Genomic DNA, 27,765 nt, shown 5'->3' with positions numbered 1-27,765 from the left:
TCTGTCTATCAGCTCCGTCTGCAGCGGGAGCCGTTTTGTCACTGTAGATGTTCAGATGATGCATTATGGATATGTAGCATGTCTCTGGTGGCTATAGAAAGGTCTGTATCATTCTGACAGCTTCTATAAATAAATATATATATATATATATGTATATGTGTGTGTGTATCTGGTATTCTTATATCAGCAGTTGTCGCTATCAAAAAAATGTCTAAGGGAGAGACTGTGCCAAAGCAGCTATTTGCCTTCACAGCATGGCTTGAAAGAGATAGCTGGCTATTGTCTTCATTTCTGCTGGGCCAAAATGATATGGTCACACCGATCAATAGTCTCTGTTACACATGATGTATTTCCCATGGCTCTGGCTGTCCGCTTTACTCCATCTGTCCCCGACTGTCGCAAATTTCTGCAGTCTCTCTCCCTCAGTTAGACACACACACACATACAAATTCTACATGCCTGTTTATCTGGAGCTGGGTCTGGGTTCCCTCGAGAACAGTTAACATTTACGCAAAAAACAGGGCTGCTGTTACCTTTGAACTGCTCCCATGAAAAATCATGCTTATGTGACATCAACAAGGGTGATTGCATAATGAACGAGTGACGCAACGACTTTAAAACGATGGTAAAACCTCACAACACAGAGTGTTTCGCAGAGGAAATGGGTAAATGCCGCAGTTTTTCATAATTAAAAAGTGAATTTGGGAGCGCAGAAAGGAAGTGATTGAGTTAGTTGTCGGTTGAGCGAGTGGGCGAGTGAGCGAGTGATTGAACAATGCTGGTCAGCTTAATCAGCTCGGGAAAAAAGATGGAGAAATGATGCTTACCAGTCTGTCACTGCTATAACTAATCTGAAAGACCGTCCCCTTATTAATTGTTTACTGCTGATAGACCATGAAATGAACAATTAGATTGGAACATCAATACATTTCACACTTGCTGCTGATGCGGAATAGCAAGTGAAGTGAATCCTAATACAGACGGCGGCATCATTATGCAAACATTAAGCAACATTTTATTGTGTTTTTCAGATTTTTTCCACGAGGCCAACATTTAGCATTTAGTCTTGCGTTTCCTTCCTGGATTTGTCGTCCGTGGATTGTTCGATGTTGTCTGTTGCCTCGTGAAATATGCATTTGCACAAATTCTCCTGTTCTCTCGTATTATTCAGTATCATCTCATTTTTACTCCAGCTGTACTGGGGATGTAAAGTGATACAAAAATCAGAAGAGCTCTTTATTCCTTAAGAAACAGTTACCGCGTGAGATCACTTGAGACGATAAAAAGCAATTTCGGAAGAACTTAATGATTGATGGACTGTGTAGTTGTCTCTCAGACAAATGCCTGTGGAATTGCAAATAGTTCCTCAGCTATTTTGAGGTACATAATGTACAATGTTTGCCATCGCTTAATGTGTATATGTGTATGATTAAGGGATTAGTTTGACGATAACGACTTTATCTCATTGGACATTTCATTGATACATATACAGTACAGAACACTTATAAATGGTCTGTATAGGAAGGCTCTATGCACCACTACTGCTATCCATCCTAAATATATATATATATATGTGTGTGTGTGTGTGTGTGTGTGTGTGTGTGCGTGTGTGTGTGTATATATATACATATATGTGTGTATATATATACACACATATATATGTGTATATATACATATATATATAGAGAGAGAGAGAGACAGAGAGAGAGAGAGAGAGAGAGACATATATATATATAGATGCCATTATGCCATTATGCTTCTTAATCAATCTATACTCTCTGTATTTCTCTCAGCATCGTTTAAGATGATTATTGATTACTGCCTAGTTCACTGCGACATACGTCTACAGGAAGCTGCACTGACTTCTGTTAAGTGCTGTTTGTTAAAGCATCAATCTGCCATAAACAGCATAATAGGCTGTCATGGAAATATTCTCCTTTGCTGCATAAACTTTGTAAGCATAATAACTCTTTGTTGTTAAAGCTGTTTATCAGGTAGCTTTGTTGTTTGAATGCAGTTTTAGAGAATGCATCTGTCGCTTCTCTACCGTCAGCGCTCGGTAAACTGTTGATGAATCTGTGCTCATGATTTTTTTTTTTTTTTTTTGAAATTGTGAAAATTCACAGTTTAGTTGCAAATGCAGTAATTAGAGGTCTAATGGTTGCAGATGATTCTTGCATCAGCGTTTGAGGTGTTTAGAAGGATAAATGCAATCTGTGTGTGTGTTCTACAACTATACACAGAGTATGTATGCAGTAATGGTGTATACACTGTATGTTCCTTATACATCTAAGTGAACAGATCTTTTCTGTGTCCATTTGCAGGCCTGTATGGTGTCAGGAAAACTGAGCTGTGACAAAAACAGCTCACCACAAGACCGTCTGGGCTCAGCAGGAAGTACCTCCATATCTACTTCCAGGTCAACCTCAGACGTCATGTGGACCAGATGCCTGCTCTTCGTCTCGACCTTGTTTGCCCCCATTGCCATCGGTAAGATACACTTTAACATCCGGGACAGCGTGATGCAGCCCAGCTCAGGCTGAATTTGTGCACAACATATTACTCACTGAAAAAGTAATTGCAATGTTGCAACCCATTCAAACATCTTCTGAATTTAACCGGATGAGACAATGTGGTTTAACATGTAGCCAGCCTACACTACACACACAGGTGGTCTTTAGTGACCATCAGCAACTAGCTTAACGCTAGCCCTGGAAACTGCATGCAACACTCCCGCCACAGTGAAGCAGCACAGGGTTCAACGCCATTTTCCATGGACGTTTTTTTCACATGTGACATTAGCAAAAGCACAGGTGAAATTAATAAAACGACTGATGGCTGGACTCCATTTAGCTGCCTCAGGTTTTGACCTACCGGGACACGCGAATAGAACAGAGTCATCAATAATGTTGTTAGTAGCACCTGCAATTTTCCTACTCTGACAAGTCAAAGTGTCTGCTAATATAAAGGCTAATTGCATATTTATTTTTTTAGATTGAGAATATTTATTGCACTGTTTTAACCAGCTGCATTTCATTAGAGGTGTCTCTGCTTATCTGGCCTCTTCGAGTAAATCTGCACGCACTTGCAGCCACTTAGAGACGCATTTTTACATGCAGTGACTGACTCTAAAAGTTCGGTTCCACGTGCTCAGATTTACATTATATGTCCAAAACTACAAAATGAAGAACTGACTCCTTATCTGCCCCCCACACCCCGAAGCGCTTGCTAGAAAAGACTACAGCTGCAAAACCATGGAAACACTTAACTCACTTACTCTTGCTCGTTCTTGTAGATCCTCTGTCTTATTGCAGTGCACATTTATATCTTTGTCTCACTCGCCTGTGTTCCCTCTCACGCACGCGCACATTTACACCACACGCACATACACACACACCCAGTGCAGATGCAGCCCCAGTAGGCCGTCTGCATGTTTCCTCCTCTCCCTCTGTGACGGTAGGCTTTGAAGACTCCTAGAGGGAGCTCTGGCCCACTTGGACTTAATCCTATTAATGGCTGCTGTCAATCACACTGTTGTGAGGAAAAACTGCGACACACACGCAGACACATACAACACACACACAGGCACACACACACACACACACACAAGCATGTACTTATTCACATGCCTGCTGACTTGCATGAGAACAGATGATATACTTGAAACGTTAAAATGCTGTTTACCCACATGGACACAGATCCTCATTAAAAACACACACGCATAGACACACTCAAGTGCACACAGGAAGTGCTCGCAGGCAGCCACTTAGACACACAAACACCAAGGGCTTTGCTTCAACACCAAGAGATGAGTTTCAGTCAAAGGTATTTGCATCAGCGTCTAAAGAATAAGTCGACATATGCAAATCATACTGTTTATACTTAGCAAGGATTAGTTGAAACAAAGACAGTTTAGCTTGAGGACGCGCAGCAGCAAGCACTCCATCTTTTCCACCCAGCCGTGTCTTGTCATTATTTCAGGGTTATGTGACGACAAATAAAGGAGAATAGGAAAGCATGGATTTTTTCAACAAAAATCTCAGACACATATATTTTAGTATATGAACAGTATGTAACCTGACAGGGTGGACCTGTTGATCACCTTGGTGATGGAAATGCTGCGACTGTACAAGTGAACGTCACTGCAGATGACCTCAAGCAAACTGTTGCGAATGCATGACTAACACAGTGTTAATGGTAAGGCTGCTGTTTTTCATGTGTTCACAAAGTGTTGAACCTCTCTCCATCCTCGCTTGTGAACGGCTGAGCCTTTCCAGGATGCTCCTTTCATACCCAATCATGATACTATCACCTGTTACCAATCAACCTGTTTACCTGTGGAATGATCCCAACAGGTGTTTTTGGAGCGTTCCACATCTTTCCCAGTCTTTTGTTGCTCCTGTCCCAACTTGCTTGAAACGTGTTGCTGCCGTCAAATCTAGAATACGCACATATTTACAAAAATCAATGAAGTTGATGAGTTAAAACATTAAAGGATTCTCAAATGATCACATTCTGTTTTATTTACGTTTTACACACATAAATACACAATGCCCCTATTGCACTTGAGAAAAAAAAAACATGTCACCCATGGCAACAGCATGGCTCGTGTGTTTTTCCTATGTTTTTGGATAATGATGGGAAAAACATCCACACACTCTGACCTGTGCAATATTCATTTATTGAGGCGACTTTTTAGTCATGAACCCTTTTTAATAGACCCACGGGAACTGCGTCTCTGACCAAAAGTTTGCCCCCCATAAAAAATGCACAGACTGGAGTGTGTGCATGGTTTTCCCATCATACATCAAGCCTCGGCTCCAGCACCTCCATCAAGCCTTTATTTGGTGAGCAGTGATCTGTACATACTGGAAATAAATCGTTTTTGGACACCAGTGGACCAGAGCAAAAAGCTATATCAGGATCTGGCTACACAGCCAAGTTAGTTGGATCAGTTCATCGTTGGCTTTGTTTTTTTCAAGGGATTTATTGACAGTGAGGAAAACATAGAATATTGCAAGCCTAATGCCTGAAAATATCCTTTGCACTTAAAAAATGTTGTTGTTTTTGCTCTTACTCAGAAGACCCACTTTTCAGACACGAGCAGCGGCCAAATGCTCTGGCAGTTCGAGTGAGAGATCACCTTTTAAATCTCTCTCCTCTTGCCTCTCACCCTCTCCTTCTCCTTCTTTCCATCTATCCCCCTCTTTCGCCACTCTCTTGTTCTTGGCCCAAATGTAAAAATCGATATCCTTTTGTTTCAGCCCCCTGAGGCAATGAGAGTGTCTGAATAAGATTGTCTGTACTGTCCGTGGCTGCCAAGTTTCTGTCACCACTTACACAACTAATGACAGACACATTAACATGCACTTGCCAGCTCGCACATTATTGCATGTTTGCAAAGACAGAGAGCTAAATATTGGCGTGTATGTGTGTATCATGTGTCTGCATGAAGAGGCGCCGAGTGGCTGCACATGCCTGTTTGGATAAAAGCGACAGAAATATGTGTGAAATGAGTCCTTTGGAGGCAGGTTAAACACAGTGCAGTTTTAGGTGTGGCAGCTTACGGTGACAGACGAGACGAGCCGGAGTGCGAGTCGGAGCATTTACTGCTGCTTATGAAGGCAGAGTGGCTTTTAATTGGAAGACAAATAGACCCCTTATTTGAATTGTGCATGCGAGAGTATGTGTTTGTGTCATAATGCTCCCCTTATGCCCAGTGGGCAGCCTGTAAGGCAACACTGTAAGACATCTGATCCAAAGCCAGTCTAGACAGCTGCTTTACAATACTGCGTATTGATCCCCTCATGCTTCAATTAACCCTCTCCTCAAAAATTTCCATTCATGCTCACAAAGGTGGACATGATGCAGCCATTGAAAAAATAATAAACTAACACTCATATTCACACAATAATGACCCACTGCCCTAAGCACTCCTCTCTTGCACACAGAAAAACTCCTTCAAGTCCTCAGCCAGTGCTGAGACACACATCCTATCTGAACGTGTGTTTAAGGTCGAGTCGTAGCCTCCGGGGATATGTGTGTGTGAGTGTGTGTGTGTGTGTGTGTGTATGTTCATTAGAGAGGACATTTTCAGTAAATGTCACTTATATATCAGTCTTATCTCGAAGCTAGCGCCTGCCATTATCAATGTAGTGCCCTCAGGTACCAGAACCACACAGATACTGGTTACACTGGCTATGAATTTCTGCAGTCATCACTCAGAGCATTTGCATGCATTTGTGTGTGTGTGTTTGTGTGTGTGCATGCATGTGTGTGTGTGATGTGGTGAAGGGCAGTATTAAGTAGAGCCCGGGCAGAGTGTCATTGAGCTCATTCAGATTCTTTGCGGCATTCGTGTAACCATGATGCTCCTCCAGCCAATGAGAGAGCCAAGGGAGGGAGGACAGGGTTGCTATGGTTATCGTGACAGGGAGAGCGAGGAAGGTGGTGCTGTGCATTGCTTTTCAGGGATGTTGTAGGTCTGAGTTTGTATTGCAGGTAGTTGTCTGCGTGCGTGCTTGCTTGTGTGCATGTGTGTGTTTGTGCGCTCATGCATGCACATGTGTGCGCACGTGGGCCGAAGTGATTTGGAAGGCCTTGACAGCATCTTCAATAAAAACAAAAGTGACAACAAGCAGTCACAGTGACTGGGCCTGTAGCCACAAATTGCAGACACTATCAGATTTAATATATTTTATTTGTTTATTCCACAGGGACAATGCATATTATGTATATTGCAGCAGATATAGCTAAAATCCTCAGATGAGGTCCTTGGGCAGGGGTAGCTGGTGCTCGCAATATGTAGCTGCATGAAATAAAATCTAAATTGCAATTACAGCACTGCTCGGTGATGCCAAAGCCGAACAACACAGGCGAACGTCTCAGCTGATGACCCATCTATCAGGGGATGATACCTGTTGTACCTGGGGACAAGACCAGAGAATAACAACATCCATGCTGTACCACAACAACCAAAATCCCAACACAGTATCAATATCACAGCACCCTGCTCTAATCACAAGACTGCATCTCTCCAGTGTGTTAATAAAGACACAATGGAAGGATACGTACAGTGACATACAGTTTTATGGCACAGAAGCAGAAGCTTTATCTGGACTGTAATTGTTAGCAGGATGTCATCGTACCAGCCTGGTAGATTAATAGCATTTTTTGTTTAAGCTCAAGATAAAATAATAGCAACTAACTTTCTTATTAGTTTATTAAATTAAATAATTTCTTTATTGTATGCTATTGATAAAAACACCATTCGATCATGTTATAGGGCAAACATTCTTCTACCACATACAAGCTTTTGTTGCTCCTGTCCCAACTTGTTTGAAACGTGCCATATACAATAGTATAAAAAAGAAAAGATTGACCACATGACGTCAAAGTCACATTATAGTCATGAAAGACCTTTTTCACAGCAGGAGAAGCACAGGCGTAAATGATACCGTTAAAAATGACTGCATATTCAAGTGAGCTACTTTTCAGGATGCTGGTATTTTGCACGCTGGCTCAGTGTCATGGCTTACTGGGACACTTGATGGAGCTGAGCCATCCTTAACGACATTTGTTTCACTTATGCTTTTCCTGATACGGCAAGCCAAAGTGTCTGCTGTGAAAATGTGTGATAGCGGATCCTGCTGTCAGGTGAGGCGTCCGGAAGGCAGTGCTGCAAGCTCACATTCTCTTCAAGTGCATGTGTTATTTCTTTATTTATTTGCATTTGGCAGCGAGTGCCATCTTGGAGTTTGATGGCATGATGAAGAGCACATGCTCCATCCCATCCCAAGCCTCTCTGCACCAGCTATTTCCCTTTGAGAAGACTGCCAGACAGACATTCATCTTATAGGATATCAGGACTTAATTAGTCAATGGCAACTTGATTGCTGTGGGGTCCTGGAGATGCTTCATCATCCGAGAGGCCTCGTCAGTTGTACTCATTAAACCAGCAAGGAAGTAGGAAGTAAAGCAACAGCAGTAAGAAAGATCTGGGACAGATCAGTGGTTTCAATCTCAATGGAATTAATGACATGCTTCCTATTTCAGTACAGGAAGAGTGGATGTATGCATCAAATTTGCAACTTCTGAGAATAATTAGGCATTGCCATCTTTGAATAATCTCTGCAGCACTTAATGCCTGTTGAAACTGCCAGGCAATTACTCTCTATCTAGAGTTATGTCTAAAACTGCTAACTGCAAAACAGTAATTACCAAGTCGCTTCGCTTGCGACAGTGGACATGCCCTTCTGAAAAATCGTCTGTGATGCTATTGTTTTCATGTAGTGTAGATAATTACTCTATATGACAAGGGTACAAATACAGTTTTAGTTGAACACAATCTGAGCTTGTACAATTTAGGCCTCCAGTGCACATGTTCTACAGACAGCCCTACGAATAAGACCAATCGGCAGGAGAGACGACATCTTTGTTCACATGCTTCTGTTTGCGTGTCTTTGTGCTCAGCCTATGGCCGCGCCCCTATCCCCATGGCGGTGGTGCGCCGGGAGCTGTCCTGTGAGTCCTACCCCATCGAGCTGCGCTGCCCGGGCACGGACGTCATCATGATCGAGAGTGCCAACTACGGCCGAACCGACGACAAGATCTGCGACTCGGACCCCGCCCAGATGGAGAACACGCGGTGCTACCTGCCCGATGCGTACAAGATCATGTCACTCAGGTCAGTGCGCGGCATGTGCACACGTGTTTGCGTGGCTGATGTGAAGAGTACACATGAATGTGTGTGAACCCTGTGCTGCCTCTCGTGTGGAGAGTTTCCCTCAAGTCTCCCATTTTGAGAGAGCAAAATTGGACAACCGCGGTGAATGTAATTAATTCTGTGTATTGCTTTGTTAATTAAGTTTGTCCCATGGCATACTTGGTGCAGAATGCACAAGGCTGACTCATGGCACAAAGAGCTTTAGCCAAAGCAGGAACGCTATGAATTGTTCTACTTATTCGTGCGGCAGAGGAGACGCGTCTCCCAGGCCCAGAAATCCTAGCTACAGTACGTGTGTTGTGTTCATTTAGTATTCATTTTGGTGAAGTATCAGTGTCAGGTTCTGCATTACTCATGTGTTAACCCACTTTCACAAAGTTGACAGCAAACAACGCTGGAATAAAAACGACACAACAATGCAGCACACCTGTCAGACTTAGTGTCTGACACTAAATCTGTGGAAACCAGTGTAACCGGTGAGCCCCACCCTGTGGAGCTCGGCCGCCCTTGCTTCCTGTACGTAGTAAAGTGCCATACAATGCAGAAACCTGACAGTGGAAATGACTCAGGTAACACTTCCTCCACGGCCGGCCACCGTGATCACCTCCACTCCAGACAGTGTTGTTAGGAGCATGGCAGCTGAAGCCACGAAGAGCTCTTCACAGAATTAGTAGTTAACTGAACAAGGGTTAGAATACATGCTTGGTTTTGGATTTTCTTTAATAGTATAACAATGAGATGTTCACTTTATTGCTGTGATAAAACCATTAAGACATGGATCTGACAAATTAAGCATGAGACTTATATGAGTCATTGTTTTGTTATATATACTGTTTATCCTGCCTATGTTTAATAATGACTCAGGGGGCAGTCTCAGGGGCCTAAACTGGACAATTAAGAGCTTGATAGAATATATGTACATTTGGTTTAATAGTTATATTAAAGCATTGAATTGTATAATATACTTGCATGAAGGAAATGACTGTCAGTAATGTCCAAAGTAAAATTTAGCATCAGAAAATGATTTTTCCACCAAACAATTCTGTTAGAAAAAAACAGTGCTTATTTTTTTTTTTTTTTTGGTTGCTACTCTCATATCTCCACTTTCCTCACTGGACAGCAGCCGGTTTTCCTCCAAATACACACACACACTCCAAAGATTGCACTTTTAATACCAGCACACAGAGTGCTGTTTCACTTAAGTGGTTACAATTCATATTCATACACCTGCTGGGTCATTCAAGTTCTCATGCTTTGCTTTGCCGGTTGTGGCCTCTCGGTTGTGTTGTTAACGGTCTTTTACACCGCCGCGGCCTTTGCACCCAACAGTCCCAACGTCCCAATGTTGGACAGGTATGATGATGATGAGAACTAACTTGAAAATAATAGCAGAACAAAAATAGCAATGAGGGGAAGGAATGCTCTGTGTAATGAGAATGTCTGGATATAAATAATTCATTGATGTCACCATTAGTATCTCAATTTTTCAGATCACGTGTTCCTCTGACTTTGAGTGCTCTTTCCTGCTGTCCCATTATTTTCCCTCTCATCTTTTTTCTGTCTCAATATTGCTGTCACCTCTCTCTCTCTCCCTCCCTCTGTCTCTCCGTCAAACCACCTGTCCGTGTCATGTGGCGGTGCTCTGATTGCGACTGCTTTGGTCTGGCTCGGTCTCTCCGCTCGCTCTGGCAGCTGCAGCTTGTGTGGCCACTCTCCTACAGTCCTTGCCATCCATAATTTATACACATTCGCGCACACACACACACGTACACACAGCATGTGCCACACACGGCATACACTGCCCAGGGGCTACACCAGACTTTAAGCTCCAATTAGCAGAGCCAGAGGCCAAACTTAATCTTGAGGGATCCTCTGTGGAGGTGACTCAGACCGGAAACAACTGTTTATCACATATATTTTCAATGCGTGTGTGTTCGGAGAGGCTGTGAGTCAACCTTTGTGTGTGTCTGTGCGCATAATACTGTATACACACAAACACGGACCAAGCACAGATATGTGCATGCACGCAGAGCGTTCTGTGTTTTAAAAGCACCGGCATTGCACGTAAATGCACACGGTGAATTTTTGAGTGTGCGCTCATGCACCACATGTCTAATGAGTGTGTGTGCGTTTGTGTGTGTGTGTGTGTGTGTGTGTGTGTGTGTGTGTGCGCGCGCACTTGTTAATGCGTGTTGAAGGCTGAATCGAGGGGTTTTTTTTTGCTCACACTGCAGTGTGTTTGTGCACGCTTGTAGCTCTTTCCTTCTAGTGCTCACACACCCCTCTTCTTCAGTCTGTTTCAGCCTGTCTGGTTTCCACTCTGTCATTCCCTCTATGTCTGTATCGTCTCTGGTTTTCAAGCCCAGCTCAACTGGCTGATAAAATCAGAGCATGTTCCGCCTGCCCAGTGTTTCCTCAGTATCACATTCTCTCTTTGTTTTCCTCTCTACCACTCTCCAAGGCCAGAGCGCGTATGTGTGTGTGTGTGCGTATGTGTGCGTGTGTGTGTGTGTGTGCCCATACCACATAATTGGTCTTGATATCAAAGCCTCATATCTCCAGAGGGTCTCACAAGGCTTCTCAGGCAGCCTAGAGAGGACCTGATATCGCTGCATTTCCCAGATTATCTCCCCATTGGGATACACTGGGTTGAAGGGGAAACAAAGCCGTGGCCATGAAAGTTACGCTTAATCTGTTTTAGCGATATACTGGCCTCAGTTCAATGACTCACTCCGTTTTATCGCTTTTTGAACTGAAATGCCCCTATTTCAAAATGGCCACTGAGCATTCGTTGTTTTAAGGTCTGTTCCAGCTTAAACCCTAACCCTAACCCTTTCACTTTTATTCAGGCTTTCCTGTATTATTTGATTCAGAAAATGTACCTTTTATTCCAGCTTTTGCTGTTTTACTCTAGACTCACCGGACTGGCACAAGCCTCCTCCTCTGCGCTCCTATGTGTTTTCCTAGAAATCGGGATCAATTTCATTGTATTTTTCAAAGCAGCCGTGTTGGCTACAGCCGGGGCGCGGTTAGGTTGAGCGAACGCTTAAGTGTCACTGGGGAGAGTTGCATCAGGACAACAGACGCATTTTGACAGTTTGGGCTGTTCAATTCTTCACGGGGAGAGAGCCGCGAGCCAAAATGGCGGAATGCCTGCAAGTTATAGCCGCCTATTGACATAAAAGTGACTTGATGGCTTCTGCGGAGCTGCCTCACAATGCGCCTCTTGTCCCTCACTGATACTCGAGTGCTTCATGGGCCGAGTACCTTTCAGCGCGCTCTCTCTCGGTCTCACGCGCATGCATTCGGGTACTTGAGGAGTGCTGAAGATTGTGTAGACGGCGCACGCAGGCACACAAACCCTGTTTGGCTGCCTCGGCCACAGCGACCATGCTAGAAAATTGCATCTGGACTTCAAGCGGTCTTTCCCCCTGACACCTCCACGCCGCCTCTCCCATCTTGTCACCTTGTTTGCCCTTCTCTCTTTCTCTCTCTCCTCTCACTCTCTCTGTTGCTCCCCCAGCCTTCTTCTCTCTCCCCGTTTAAGAAGTCCCTCAACACAAAAGGAAAACACTTTGACAAGAAAGCCGATGGTTGGGATTTGTTCCCCCTTCTCTTCCACCCGCCTTCTCTCACTTGCTTTGGAAGTGTTAAATAGCAACATGCTTCATCTATTATTCTCTGCCACGCTCTTCATATCTCCGTTTTTGTCACTCCACTTCCAGTTTTTTTTCTTCCCACTTCTCGTTCCTCAAATTGCTTCTCACCCCCTGTTTCTCGCCCTCACTGTCACTTTTCCCTTCTCCCTCACCATCTGTTTTAGTTTTAGTTTTCCTGCTTTTCCATTCTCTCTTTTCTTTCTCCTGCCCTGGGGAAAGGTGAGGTGGAGGCAGGAGTGCGGAGGTTTATGAGGACTCTATATTTTGGCCCCATCTTGACTGAAGGCACCAGGGTAGAAAGCCAGAGAGACATCCCAAGTCTCTAGATTAAACCTCCGCCTTCAGTGGCCCCAGGGAACTTAGGTGCACGGTCGCTGTAAACACACAGCTATGCACCACCCGGCTCACACACTCTCTTGCCCACACGCACTCAAACACACACTCATCGAGAAACTGAGAGAGTTGCTCATCAGTTCCCGAGCTTGGTCAACTTCTTCTGGCAGCCTGTCTCTTTAGAGCTGAGTCTCAGCCTTCAAAGCACCAGGCCAGTGTGCTCGTGTGTGAACACATGCATCTATAGTTATGCTTTTGTACGTGTGTATGCGCGCCGGCGAGCGTGCATGCACTTCTGATCCGTTCACGCGGGAGGCTGTAAAGAAAAACCTCTGAAGTTCTTTTCCTTTGCCTCTCTGAATTATAGAAAACCACTTGAATCAAAGACTGCATTCTATTGCTAGCCATGTGCTGCAGTCCAGGACTGTGTAACCAGTGAACTATGCCATACAGTCTGGCACTTTCTTTTTTTTTTTAGGCATACCTGCACTTCATCTGTCTTCTCCATTGGAGGCTAATCCATCTCTGCAAAGGCAGAAGGAGAAGGAGAGAGAGGCGGAACAGATAATGACAGAGACACGGATAAATAAATGCTCTAAACCTTACATGAATCTTACATTTTTGATCTTTATTCCAACCCAGCAACTCTAAGCACAAAAACAATATTATCTGCTAAATTGAAGCTTTGCACTGAGGCAACTGAAGCTGTGGCTGCTGTGTGTTGTGTGCGTGATTCTCGCAGAGGTGGACTCACCAGGATATTTACAATAATATCTTGTTATTATATCTCTGACTTTCTCTGTCTCTATCTGCTCACTCCTTCCATTAACTATCCTGCTTCCCACTGAATGAGGTCATATCTGGAAATGTCCTACTTAATGTGTCTGTGCGTGTGTGTGTTGGTGTATGTATCTGTGTGTGTGTTCGTGCTGCCACCCTCATATAGTCACCACGGTTACAGGAGATGCCCTGCGGCACCCTGGGGGCCCAACTGTCACCCTTGCTCAGTGCGGTAATTAGGGCCCACACACATGCATGCATATGTACGCACACACACACACACACACACACACACACACACACACACACACACACACACACACACAGAAAGATGCATATATCTAGAGAGAACTGAGAAGTGAAGCCACACTTAACGATGGACAGTTTCTGGCACACAGTCAGTCCTGAAACACACACAGCGACTTTCCTTCAGCTGTGTGACAGCAATGGACGCAAATGTTCCTTTATAATATCATCAACGCACATAACACTGCTGTCCCCTATACATTGCTGCATTTTCCATCCACCCACTCACGCAACACTCACCCTGGATGACAGCTGTGCTGCACTCCCAGAACCTCTGTATTTCCACATGTCAAAGCCTCCACCGCCTGACCCTTTTCTCCTGTCGCCACAGCTCTGCTAACCTTAGTTATCATGCTTCACCGAGCACCTAAGCTACATGGCTGCCTGAGAATGGTTTGAGAATGGTCTAGACATCACACACTCCGTCTCTCTTTCTCTCCAACACACACACAAACACAATGCCTGACACATCCAGTGAGTCAGTGCCTCAGACACGCTTCCATGTAGACAGTGACAGACTTCCAGACTTGGCTTGATACTTTGACATTGACATTGAAGTGCAAAACCAGACCAGGACACAGGTAACAGCCCTCCCCCTCCCTCTGCACATGCACATATATGCATATTTTTGTGTGTGTGTGTGCATCATGAGGTGAGGCTGACTAAATCCTACAAGACAGTGTCTCGGTGTGGCGCGGCTCTGTCGTCTTGGCGGCGACGGCGTCTTACACGCTTCTCTGCCTTTAACCGTCCACGAGAGACCACCCAGCTGTCTGAAATGCTACTCATCTTTTAGCTTTGAGGAGGATTTGGAGTTAGCGCGAGCAGGTGGTCTCGGATTAAACTGTGGAGAAAGAGGTGTCACATAGAGAAACGCACACGCGCAGATGCGAGGCAGAGAGAAACACGGCGATGTCAGCACAGGAATGTTGCTAGGTGGAATCAGGAGGAAGACTCCCCGAGTGTGTCCTGGAATCGGACGACGTGGAAGTTGCCATGGTTACCAGTGGAAGAAGAGAAGGGGGGAGAGGAGAGATGGCGGAGCTCACAAACTACTTGGCCGTGAGCCTGCTAGCAGGAAAGAGGCCATAATGTGTTTGTGTTAGCATTACTTGTGTGCCTCTGTGTTTGATAAGAGATTGAATATTATGAGCTATTTTTTTCTTGTAACAGTTCCTGGTCCCAAAAGATACTGCCCTGTAGAAAATAGATCAAATGTGATTCTCTGTCACCGGCAACATGGATCTATTTTAAAGGCTGAAATAACATGCATCCAGTTTCCGTCCAGTTAGGATTTATGCTACAGGCATTATGCTTATCTGTTCACTGTTTGCTCTGTCAGTGGAAGCGGCTGATTTCTTTAACTTGACTGCAATTGGTTGGATCCAGGATCAAAATTTCATTTTCTGTTCAAGTACACTTGACGTGAGTGGTTGACTTGAGTGGTTCCCAGAGTGCATGCGTGCCAGCTATGTAGGGGTATGCAGTTTGTGAGACAGAGGCTATATGTTGCAGACAGGATATGTCATATCGGTGGCATAGGAAGTGTAGGTTGCATGTTGCATGTCAAAAATAACAGTTGACATGCTGAGAAAGAATGGGAGAAAAAAATGGGAGAGGGGTGACATCCTCCATCCAAATATTAATAATGTAACACATTTCAAAGCTTTTTCCCAGTAGGGAAAACAACATTATTATACCTGTGGCTTGTCTGACAGGCTGCTCGAGAGCTGACAGAAACGTATTCAGGGACCGCAGAGGAGTGCGTCACTGTTTGTGTGTATGTATATGTGTGTATGTGTGTGTGTGTGTGTGTGTTTGTGTGTGGGAGAAAGAAGACAGAGAGAGAGACAGAGCTGTCATTTCTTTACAAGTGTGGTGTGGTGGTGCTCGCACAGGATGTGATGCGTCTGCTTCACTATACCCACTGATAGACACACACACACACACACCTGTCTTTTGCTCCCTTTTTCTTACCTCTGTCAATCACAATCACTGCATCACTCCTCAATTACTTACAACATCCCAAGTCTTCTGCACCCATCCTTGGTTTCTCCGTTTTTATTTCTCCTGTTCTACATCCATTCCCATCACTCTGTTTGTCCATCTACAGCCCTACTGTATATGTGTGTGTGTGTGTAACCGCATCAGGGAGCTAATAAAGCAGAAACAAGGCCAGTAGCAGCAGAATCTTATATGTGGTGTGTGTGTGAGAGAGAGAGACAGAGAGAGACCGAGGAAGGGAGTGTATGGCCAGCCTAACAGCTTTTTATCCTGTAGCGAGATACAGTAACTATGCTCTGTCTGCTGTCAAATGGGTTTCCTGAAGTCCCGCAGGACATAAAGAGCCCTGTGAAATCATCTCTCCACCTTCCTTTTGTTATTTTCACAAACTGTCCTTTATTTTATGCCTCTCCAACTGCTCAACTCCCTCTGCTTAATTTTTCAGTTTGCAGATTTTTAATTTAATTTCTTTTCAGAAAGTGTTACAAGCTTAAATTCTTTTTTCACCCTGGGAAATAATTTTACACTCATTACAATACTGTATTCGGTCTATTTTTATGGAAAACTTGGACTACCGACGCGATGTAATTTATAGCTGTGTTGTCTGGCAATAATTCTCGTCAAGTTGTGTGTAATCTTTTTGTTTGTGGAAGTAAATGCTGGCTAAAGGTTTTTTTTTTTTTTTTCCTGTCAAGTTCAATGGCAGTAAACAGTAAAGAAGAAGTGAGGTGTGATGCATCCATACCTGTGCATCACTGTGCCTTCCAGGCCATATTCTGTATGTTTGTTTCAAATGATTTCAGCCTGCGTTGAGCTATGCCAACCATCCCCTCCATTTCTTCCATAGTCTCATCTCCTCATTCAGGGTGCAACTGTCACAAACAGATTTTTGTCTTTTCCTCCCAATCTGTTTTCTGCAACTTACCTCACAGTGTGCGTGAACGAGCCGAGAAAAATGAAATGGTGACATTATGTCCACATTGCGTGTTCCGACCATTGCACAACTCTCAGAGGGAACTCTAGCAAGAGATTTCTCGATATTCTGAACCGCCGATGTTCCTGCTGGTGTGAAGAGAGAAGCCAAAAGAAGCTAACGCAGTTCTGAGGCATGTTGCAAAGCCGTTCAGGGATTGTAAGCTCTGTTCTGGAATATTTAGTTTTGTTCGAAGTGTAGGGATGAAATTTTGACAAGAAAGAAAAATGAAAATGTCTCGGCTGTGTCCAAAATCCTCTCATTCACTGCACCCTATATAATACACTCAATATTTTGCATGCATTGTGTTGCCGGATTGTTCGCAGGAAGCTGTGTTCGATGCCGGGGATGTGTGAGGGCAAATTGTGTGTGCATACATTTCACACTCAGAATTCTGGCATTATAAATAAAATGGTGAAAGTGGTAGACAGGGAGTGATTTCAGGCTATTGCTCCACGGTGTTCAAGGAGTTTGCTCATGTGGTAGTGGGACACAACGGCTACCAAATTTGCAGCAAACGCTGGAGAAGCGAGAGAAACTATCCAGAAGCAACCGAAACAAGAGAATCTCCTACCCAATGCAGTACATTGCTCCTGATGACCAGCCATGGACAGTTATAGATAATACAGAATTTTACCATCTTCTCAGTGTAGTTTGGCTCTGGAATGTTTCTGCTGCATTCTGGAATGTTTACCTGTATGTTAATTCATGTATAGAACACTTGATGTCTCACAGTAACTTGCCATTCCAGGATGGCACCATATGGCAGCCATCTTACCTGGGTCCAGTTTTAAACTTGTTGTAATTGGAACATAAACGAGGTAAACAAGGCTTATGTTGTCTTTTTAATGAGTGTAAGATAACTGTCAGTCTAGAAAAAAAAGATTCTGGTAGAATTTTGATTTTTTTTTTTTAGCCCTAAGAGAACAAATCATGCTTTCAATCATGATGATAATCTCATAATCTTTCATAAATGTTATTCGTGTTCTCCTTTCTCCGATTGTGTGGTTGGTTCGTGTTCCACTTTGCTGCAAAGGCTAACATTACTTTTATGTTGATTTGCTTTGTCTTCACTTTTAGTGGAGATTATGACATAGCTGGCTTCCTGGATTTCTCTTGATTTTACAAAATGGGATTTAGAAGAGAAGGTGAGCATATCTTCTAGCAGTCAAATATTAGGGCAATACTAACAACTTTCTTACAATGTTGGTGACTCAAAACATTATCTTTAAAATTTAAATTTGCTGTGCTAAAAATGTTACTTGGTTGTACTATAGTAAATATTCACATGGTGTTGATTACTATCCACCAATATCATTTTATTTATATCTTATTTAAAACATTGCCAATAATCATAATTTTCAGTTGGTTGCATGGTCATTTAATACCATTTCCTATAATACCATTTTCTATCATGGTTTCCATTCTTTTTATTTTCTTTCTTTTTTGTTAAATAGCAGCAATTTACAACATAAGTATCTACTTATTCTACATCAACTACGAGAAATATAAATAAAGCATGAAAGCTATTCAATTGAATAAATATTTATTATTTTCTGTGATATTTTTGCCATGCACAAAGATGCACTGATGATTGCTGGGTAACATGTTTGTTGATGTTGTCCAATGTTAAGTCTCTATTCGATCATGTGACGAAGCGACACGCGTGCGCTTCATAACTACCGTGCACTAAGGGCCCGTCATACCAGCGCGTGGACAATACGAGCCTCCCTGGTCTCCTTGGTCTGTTAGTAAAGCAGTTAAACGCTGCCCCGCCGACAAGCACAGCTGCTGCCACAGGTACCATCGCAAACTAAACCCAGGTAAGATGGCGGGAAGTTGTCCAACGGGTGATGACGTAACGTGGCAGCCAGCGCTTGACATTCTGGACCCCCCGCCAGCACTGTTGAATGTTTGCATACTTCCAGGCGGCACGGTGTGGGTATGTGTTTGTGTGTGTGTTTATCATATTCAGACACAAAGTTTGTATGTGTCAAGCATGTTCGCCCTGTGTTGCGGATGACTCAGACTGTGCTTTGACTGTGTTCGAATGTTGATTCCAGAAGACTGCGCCGAGGCTTTGTGCGTCACTCACTCTCAGACACCTCTTTCAACTCGCGAGGATTAGTTCCCAGCTCTCATTCGCTCTGTAATTATACAGTTCTTCAACACATCTGCACTCGAGCACATACACACACGCGGCCAGGCGCGCGCGCGCACACAAAAATATTTATTCCATTTTTACATCTGCTCATAGAGACGCACACATAGCCACACACACACGCACACACACGCACACACACGTGCCATCAGCCGGCGTCAGCCTCATCAAATCATCAGTCAGTCAGTTATGTTTATATGAGCGATAGAGACGGAGAGACAGAGACGGAGTGAAGGGAGGTCTGCCAAACAAAGTGAAAAACATCAGAGACAATAACAACAGCAGTACCCACTGCAGCATCGCAGCTTTCTCTTTCCCTGCCTGCCACAGCTCGGCTTTGTTAGTGAATAGTTTGTTTGTCTGTGTGTGTGTGTGTGTGTGTGTGTGTGTGTGTTGCACGTTGCAGGGAAGAAAGCCAGCAGGCAAGGCGGTATCCAGGCCACTGCCTTGTTTTGATGTGGTCATGCTAATTAAAAAAAAGGAGCTTTTCTGCCAACACCGAGAAAAACACACACATACACGATATTGAGCTATTTCGATGTTTGAGAGAATGCGGGGAAGGAAAAGCAGTATGTTGCAAAGGTGTGTGTGTGTGTATTGGGTATGTGCATGTTCTGCAGCCACGTTCATCCCAGGTCAGAATGCAGAGACGAGGAATTGTGAATTTTTGCTGATGTTTCGTTAGGCCACTGGATGAACGCATTGGCAGGGACGGAATGAGAGTGAGGGAGAAATAAGCAGAGGAGATGGAGGTGCCGGGGACATGAGGGAGTCTTCTTTGAATCTCACTCAGACTACTGGCTCAGACAGAATGGTGACGTCAGCACAGGCTTTACTAAGGATGGAGGGATCGAGGGAGAAACAGAGGGAGGCTGGAGATGACGCCCTGAGGGAGGCAGGAATGAGAAAGATATTAAGGAGGGAGGGAGGACTGACAGAGAGAGAGAGAGAAATAAGCCAGCAATAAGAGGCCTACCACATATATCTGGGTGTGACTTCGGAAACTGCAGCTAAGTGGGTTTAAGACAGATAAACAGAGGGGGGAAAAAACAGACAGTCGGAATGAGAGACAAAGAAGGAGGAACAGAGAGGAATAATTCCTTGGCGGGAAGGATGAAGACAAAGGCTGAGAAAGAAATTAGTTTATTATCTGGGCTTAGAGAGTGTGGGCAGAAGGAAAAGAAAGGTAGTGCGGACAAAAATGGACGGGGAACGAAGGAGCGATAGCGGAGAGATTGAGCGTGCAGGAGATTATGTCAAATCTTTGCTCTATACCCTCTTTTTAAAATACTAGTCTATAACCTTCAGTGCTTTTATGACTCAGCCATGAAAGTCCAGAGAATCAAGCCTTTTTTGCACATCATAAAGTAGATATAAGCGCAGGCACAGCCAGTGCAAAAACCTACATTTTCACATTTGCATCGTTTCTTTCTTCCACGCTGCTGTTCCCTGCATCTTTTTTCATGTATTATATTTCGGTTACTTATGCACTCTGCAGGCTTTGTGCAGCGACTTTTTGATGTCGTGCATTTTCACCGGCCAGTTCACGAGCGTCTTTTTTGTGTCTGCTGGATTTTCTTCCCTTCCTCTTCAGGGATGAGACATTTTTCGAAGCTCCTGGGGTTTCTCTGTGTTAACAGTGTTCAGGTTTTTCTCTCCTTAAGGTTTCTCTGATAATTAATCCTGCACTTCCGACTGCGGCAGCACTTTTGTGCACAAAGTTTTGAGGGGAAACAGGTAGCTCTAATCGCTTGTCCTCATCTTTTAGTGTGATGACATCACAACTACTGGACAATTTTTGCTCTAGCAAATAGGTGAGGTCATTAAATGGGGTTTTGCGCTCTGATTCCCCACTGAGGGCCAGCCAGTCGTGTCCATTGGTGGGTGTTGTGAGTGAAGTTATGGCGGCATGTCAGTTTGCCCCCCCCCCCCCCAGTCCAAAACTTGCACTGATGACAGGTGACCGATGATGAAGGCACCGGGGCAAGAAATTAAAAAGCACAGAGGCGAGAAAAAAGAAGGCAGGGAGAGAGGAGAGAAGACTGGCGGGTATTGTTATTAGAATATGACAGACATCGCAACACATAGAGTTTTAAACCTTTTAGACTCCAGTAACCCCTCACTCAACCACGGGCACAGCGGTCAGCAATAGACACCATTATATGTCACAGTAAGCGGATGTGCAGCCTACATCAGCTCTCTGTGTTATATGGGAATATTGAATTAAAAATGAAATTATCTCTCATGCATATTTCATTATGCAAACTGTTGAATGATACTGTAAGAAAAAGAGACTTGAGGGGTTTGGCATGCTTATTAAAAATATCTCAATGGGCGAATCTGAATGTTTTTAATGTGAGTGTCACCTGTTTGACAGGTGCGCAGAAAGGGGGAGGGAGAGACCGAACAGTTGTGCTAATTGAAAAAAAAAATTCAGATGAGAAGAGTAAGGGTTGATCAGCCTTCTTAAAATAAACCTTTTCTCCTTGTGCGTTCTTTGTCCATTGTCTTACACACAATATTTTTCATTTGTGCCATTTCAATAATTAATTCAAGCCAGGAAGCCTCATTGAGATGAAGTGGCACTTCAGCGCGGGATAGCATTTTATGTTATTAAATGCATCTATCATGATAATATATGAGCTCCAACCATCCTCCAACAAATTATCTTTGGTTGTGAGGACTGGCACCGGCGTGTTTAATTACAGACGCTTACACATAAATGTCATATATGCATTTTTATAGCAGAACACCTGCATGCATGCAAACACAAACAGGCACATAGTAAATATACACAGTGTGCTGCCTGGCCTAACCAGTGTTAATAAGAGTGAGAAATACTTACTTTTTGTGTGTCAGAAGAGCGGGCCCCCCTGATAATTAAAATTAATTATCTGGAGTCAAAATGCTCCGAAAGCCATAGGTTATTGTTCTCACTGCTGCACACACACACACACACACACACACACACACACACACACACACACACACACCTGCCCACACGCACAAACATCATAAGTGTTCTTGCACAATAGCTCTTCAGTAGCCATTGTGGACCACCGTGTGTACAACTGAGCTCAAAGATTCCATTAGTGTTCACTCCAGTTATACCAGTATGGACACATTCTGCTCTCATGTCAGTCTAAAGGGTCCTTAAACACAAATGGCTCTTAAGTGTCGGGGTGAATGTACTGACTTTATGAGTGGATTTAATGCATCTCATTGCATATTACATCACACGCTTTGGCCTTTAAAGATACATAGATTGCATCTTTCAGTGAGTGATTGTGAGCATGTTTTGGTGCATCCGGATGCGCACAACTAACATATCTGCCTTTTCTCTCATATAGATGCAACAACCGTACGCAGTGTGCGGTGGTGGCTGGGCCTGACGTCTTCCCTGACCCCTGCCCGGGCACATACAAATACTTGGAAGTCCAATATGAGTGCGTCCCATACAGTAAGTACCCCCCCTTTTTTTAAAAAAAAGTATTTTAGCATCTCTGCAGTGGCCCTGCTACAAGTCATATGAGCCTCATCTTCAGCAACGTTATTCATCCACATATTGTGAATGGGAGTGAAATGTGTTTGAAACTCTTTGAAATAATTGAATTTCAAGATCTTGATACACATTTGTTGTTAGATTAGCGAAAGATTAGCGGTTGTGAAAAGCCTGCAGTGCTACATGCTGACGTGCAGTTTGAATCCAAGAGCATCAGTAATTTGAGTTTCTAGAGTGAGTTAATATGGGAAGCTATGATGGCAGCGCTCGCTGGGAAAGTCAGAGGGAGGAAGGATGGGATGGGGTTGGGGTGAGGGTGGGCTCCAGTGGCGACAGATGGCGAGATGACCTTTGACCATGTGATAACAGACTGGGAGGTCATATTCACTGGAGTGAAACATTCATGGTTACAACCAACAACTGTGAAACTTTTTTTTTTTTTTTACCAGTATAGTTTTCCCCAAAATCTAGGTTACAGCTCACTGCATAATAAATGCATAAGGGTTCAGGGTGGAGACTTGGTGGATTAAAGGCATCTATTTGTCCTTGATGTTTATTTCACACTACACTCCAGCTTAGAGGGTTTGTATAAAGGCAAAGCTAAAATGCAACTTCTGTCTGTTTTATGAAGAAAGCTACATCTAAAGTGATTCCCGCGGTGCTGCCTCCCGCCAGTTACTTTTCTGTCACAAGAGGCGTTCAGATTGACTTTGTTCACGTGGCAGCCATGCTTGATATTTGGCACATCTCAGGTGGAGAACCTGAAAACAGCCGAGCGGGCGAAAACTCAATTAGTGAATTAATAATGCTAAATGCCAAAGTTATGGTGCATTTAAAATGCAGTGAGTGAGGACACATTAGGAAATAATTAAAGAGTCCAGCCACTCAATGGAGCAGAAGATACTAGTTTCTCAGTCTAGTAGTAGACCTACATTTGTGGCAGATTCCAAACGTAACTTTCAGATGAGAGTAGATGATAGTCAGTTTTTTGTGATAAATCTGTCCATCCTACGTGACCTTTGATGCATGATCTCCTTTGTATAGCTCACATGAATGCAGTGGGTGTTGTGCAAAGGAAACATGTCCATTTTTGCACACATGAAGTGCTGTATATCTTGTTGGCGACATGTTTTGTTCGCTACAAATATCTCTGTGGTGGAAGTCACGAAAGACAGGAGGGCACTCGGCCTTGGAGTCGAGATGAGATATAGTTATGGTTTGTTTACAGCCAAAAAAAAAAAAAGTAAAAAAGTCCATCTCCAAAAGTCAATTAAAACTTGTCTGTAAATCTTACTTTTGCCAAAAATAGCTGAACAAGTCGACTGAGCTGAACTTGTTTTGAAGACATTTTAAGTGAAATCTTGTTATGAGTTGACTGCCTCCTTGCCTTCTTTCAAATTATTGCCAGTTCTTTTTAAAAACAAGGTGAAGCTTCTAGCAGAATTTGTTTTATGTCTGTTAGGGAAACATTTCAGCCACATTATTCAACTCTTCCTCACTATTCTTGCTCCCAACAATGCGAAATGTGCGCATCAGCTCTATCGCAAAAGGCGACTGAAAGGATTTTGAACTTAAGTTTTTGTGCTTATTTCCTCTAAAGTGCTGCAGAAATCTTTCTCTAACATGGCCTGAGTATATAGCCTTGGCACCGCGGTCCATACAGACGGCCAAGGTGATCTCCCACACTGAAGCATTCAATTATGTCTGGGTAAACGGCTCTTGCCTGGCGTCTAGAATGACCAGCAGATTAAATAATAGGACTATCAGAGCCCTCTCTGGAGCAGATGGATACACAACCTGATACCTGCTTAATGCCCCACCAGGCGCGTGCGCACGCGCTCACATGCCACACACATGCGCGCATCAAAACAGGGTGTGTGTCGGTGTGTGTTTTCGCCCTCGCATTCGTTTGAAACTTGCCTGCGTGTTTTCGTCTTTACCGTTATAACTGCACGCCGGCTTGAAAATAGGTCACCACTCATTTCATAGATTAATCACCGTGAAGAACAGTAGCTCGGGTCCGACTGAGTGCAAAGGGAGATGAGTTGCGTGCTGATCTGATAAACAATGGGTCCGCCAGGGTAACGTTTCCCCCCCGCAAAAATAGACAGCATCTGAAACCAAAGTCATGAGAGAGCTCAGCTAACAGAGGGAGGGACATAGAGAGAGAGATGGAACAGTGGAGAAAAAAAGGGGGGCGGGGGGGTAGGGAGGGAGAGAGAGAGAGCCTTTGAGAGTACATTAGCAGTTTCCGTGTTCTGACTAAGTGTTCAGGCTGGATCAGGTAGCGCTGTGATATACTACCTGGCTCCTGTGGGCGAGTTTAGCCATGAAAAATGTTACACAACGTTGAATAGAAAAATACGTATTATAAAGGTGAAACAGGTCCTAGGATAGCATGATTCCACGTTTTCTCACACTGTTTCGTCTGTGAATACCTCAGGCTTTACGTGGCAAGACCCTTCTCGGAGCCCTCGTATCGCGCCCTTCAAATATTTATGGAATCAATTTTCTTTGAAAGGCGTAATAATGTCTGAACCTTAGACAGAGATGCTCCTGTTCGCTGACATTCAGGCCGCAGATCCAGCCGTCTGCGATCAAGCTGGCGCGCCCGCCGTAGCAAATCAATGCTGTCGACCACGTTGTTGTGAAAGATACGCTTTGTAAGACATTAAGCGGTGATATATCTCCAAAATGTTGCCATAAATCAAGAAGGATCAATAAAGGGGGCTTGTTTTCTGAAATATATGACAGTGTACTCGCGTTCCTAAAACGCTCGCAAGCTGCAACTTTAACGGATCATCATGTTTACATTCGAAAGAAGGGTTGGCTCTCGTGCACTCAAATAGCTAACTGGAGTAGGCGTCCCTCGGCAGCAAGCGCACTGGTAGCGCTGGTCGGTGAGCGCAGACACCTGACCCGCGGCGATCACCTCGGAGGCCAGGTGTTGCTAATGGCATGCTGATTGCAGCCAAGCAAAACCGAAGCCGCTTCATCTTGTGGCTGCGCTTTTCCAGAGCGCCGATGCTGAAGTCGAGCTGTTATGTTTCCAGCTACATAGATATTGTAAACAAATCTCAAAGTGGGTTGTAAAACAGGTAATTAAATTACGTGCGGTTCAGTTTTCAGGGAAATTTTGCCCCTCCACCTCCCCTCCTTTTTCCTTTTTTTTTTTTTTTTCATGAGGATTCTTGGCATGCGCTACCTTCACAGCTCTTCATCTCTCCTCCCTGCACTGCAGGTTTCTGGCTGTTTTCCAAAGCTAAAATCAAGTGCTCTCTCGCTTTCTCTCTCCGGCTCTCCGTGGTATGAGTGTGTGGCAGTCATGTGCCAAACTAGCCAGCTAGCTTTGGCAGTAATTAGCCACCTGTGTATACTTGCTCATAGCACTGCAGGCAGACTATAAATATCCATACATTAGCACACTACTGTACAAATTGCTTCTCCCTGGCAGCTCTCACACAGGGATACATTTAATTTCTACAAAGGCACTATGCTGCAGAAAAAGAGATATGATGATTTGTATTGTTTCATTCATGGTCATCAAACTATAAAAAAAAAAAAAAAAACGGAAAACGCTTGGGATTATGGCTGCCCATTTCCTCATCTTCATGCAATACACCCTGGCTCTCCAACTGTCGTTATGAAGCAATTAGCCTACTACCACATTTAGTGTATTAATCAGAAAAGCCAGTGATATGTTATGCAATACCCATGCAGTCTATTTTAGACAATAGAACTTGGCTCAGTAGGAAAGCTAATTAAAAGATAAAATCACCTTCTTGTTTGTCCAATTAAAGACTTCTGTCAGATTGGACCCTTGGAATAACTTCATCATGATAACATGTGTGAGTGTGTGCGTGTCGCCGTGGAAACAATGGCTCACAGCAAGGATTCGGCCCTCCTCTGTATGAGCACGTACAGCGCCCTGCGTGTGTGTTTGTGCGTACACATATGCAGGCGATTTTGTGTTTCCCAGAGAGAGCGAGGGAAGATGGAGAGGAACCAAAGAGACAGAAGGAGAGAGACAGAGTGAGGGAGCGACAGCGGAAACGCAGATAGAGAGAGAAATAGGTTAGACGAGGCCAGCAGACGAGGAGCGGAAAGAATGAATTAACTGATAAAAGACACAGTGCGAGAGGTGGACAGGGTTTGGGTTTGGGGGAAGTGGTGGAAATACAGAGGACGGAGCGGGGAGAATGAACGAAGAGAAAGGCACAGCGTGGAGCGACGAGAGAGAATGACAGGTGAGAACGAGAGGACAGAGAGGAAGAATAGAATAAAAGCAGAGCGGAAGAGGAAAAGGTCTGTGTCCGCAAATGACCTTGGGCTTTAGCCGGCTGAGCTGATTGGAGATCAGAGATAATAGTGGTGAGGCCGCTGTCACCACTCATCTGCAGGACCGCGCACACGCCCCACGCATGCACGCATATCACGCACATTCACGAGCGCACGCACACACACTGTCTTTCCTCCTAGACGAATACCTCCTTAATAAACCATATGCTTTCAATAAAAATGCTAATTATCTTTACACTGCAGCACAGTCAGGTTAACACTGCTTCTCTCTCTCTCTGTGTGCGCGCGTGTGTGTGTGTGTGTGCGCGCGTGTGCATGTGCGCGTGTGTGTGTGTGAGTGAGAAAGAGACAGAGAGAGACAGAGAGAAAGAGAGGGAAAAAGACAGAGGAGGCATTCAAGGTACAGTGTTGGAGCTGTTCATGCATTTAAAGATATTTTGAAAAATTGAGAAGATACCAAGGCAGATATTAATGAATATTTAGATGATTTTTAATGAGTGTGCAACTAGACAGGCGACACAGTCTCACAACAGAGCGTCGCTGTTACTTTTATTGTTCTGCTGTTGTTTTCTAATATTCATTCAAAGCCTTGCGACGAATAAATGAGCGCATTTCTTTTTTTTTTCTTTTTTTTGGGGTCGCTACGGAACCGACTCTTCAGTAGTGCAGTCTAAGTGGTTTTGCAAATGATCAGTCAAAGATACTGGGAAGATAAAAACATGCCACACCTCTGCAGAATTCAATTATGAACAACATTGAGAGCAGGATTGAGAGAAGATGCTTTCTTGTTGACGTTTTCTTGGGAGTAAAGGACGTTTTCGGGCGAGCTGTTGTCGTCCGTGCCTCCTCTCTTCCTCTCGGAGCCGCTCTCGGCGCTGAATTTGCAGCAGCACAAAAGACGTCTCATCTCCCGCAATGTGCTTGAACTCACCTTGAGAAAACCTTTTGACAAATGTATGTTTACTTCTGTAAAGTCGTGCGCACGGAAAGATGAACAAGTGCGATGCGTAAAAAACATTTCTT

At 44.0% G+C, this 27,765-nt stretch overlaps 1 protein-coding gene across 1 annotated transcript in view; it reads left to right on the top strand.

Annotated features, from left to right (window-relative positions):
• The window catches only part of adgrl3.1 (adhesion G protein-coupled receptor L3.1), a 106,856-nt gene that overhangs the window by 24,211 nt on the left and 54,880 nt on the right, over nt 1-27,765 (top strand). Inside the window, exons 3-5 of the mRNA XM_041933991.1 lie at nt 2,325-2,490; nt 8,473-8,686; nt 22,292-22,401. Coding sequence (XP_041789925.1) covers nt 2,331-2,490; nt 8,473-8,686; nt 22,292-22,401 — 484 coding nt within the window. The 5' untranslated portion in view covers nt 2,325-2,330. The remainder of the gene's footprint in view (nt 1-2,324; nt 2,491-8,472; nt 8,687-22,291; nt 22,402-27,765) is intronic.

Source organism: Chelmon rostratus, chromosome 3, assembly GCF_017976325.1.
Source record: "Chelmon rostratus isolate fCheRos1 chromosome 3, fCheRos1.pri, whole genome shotgun sequence".
NCBI classification, from domain to species: domain Eukaryota; kingdom Metazoa; phylum Chordata; class Actinopteri; order Chaetodontiformes; family Chaetodontidae; genus Chelmon; species Chelmon rostratus.
This window is presented reverse-complemented; position numbering and strand designations above follow the sequence as displayed.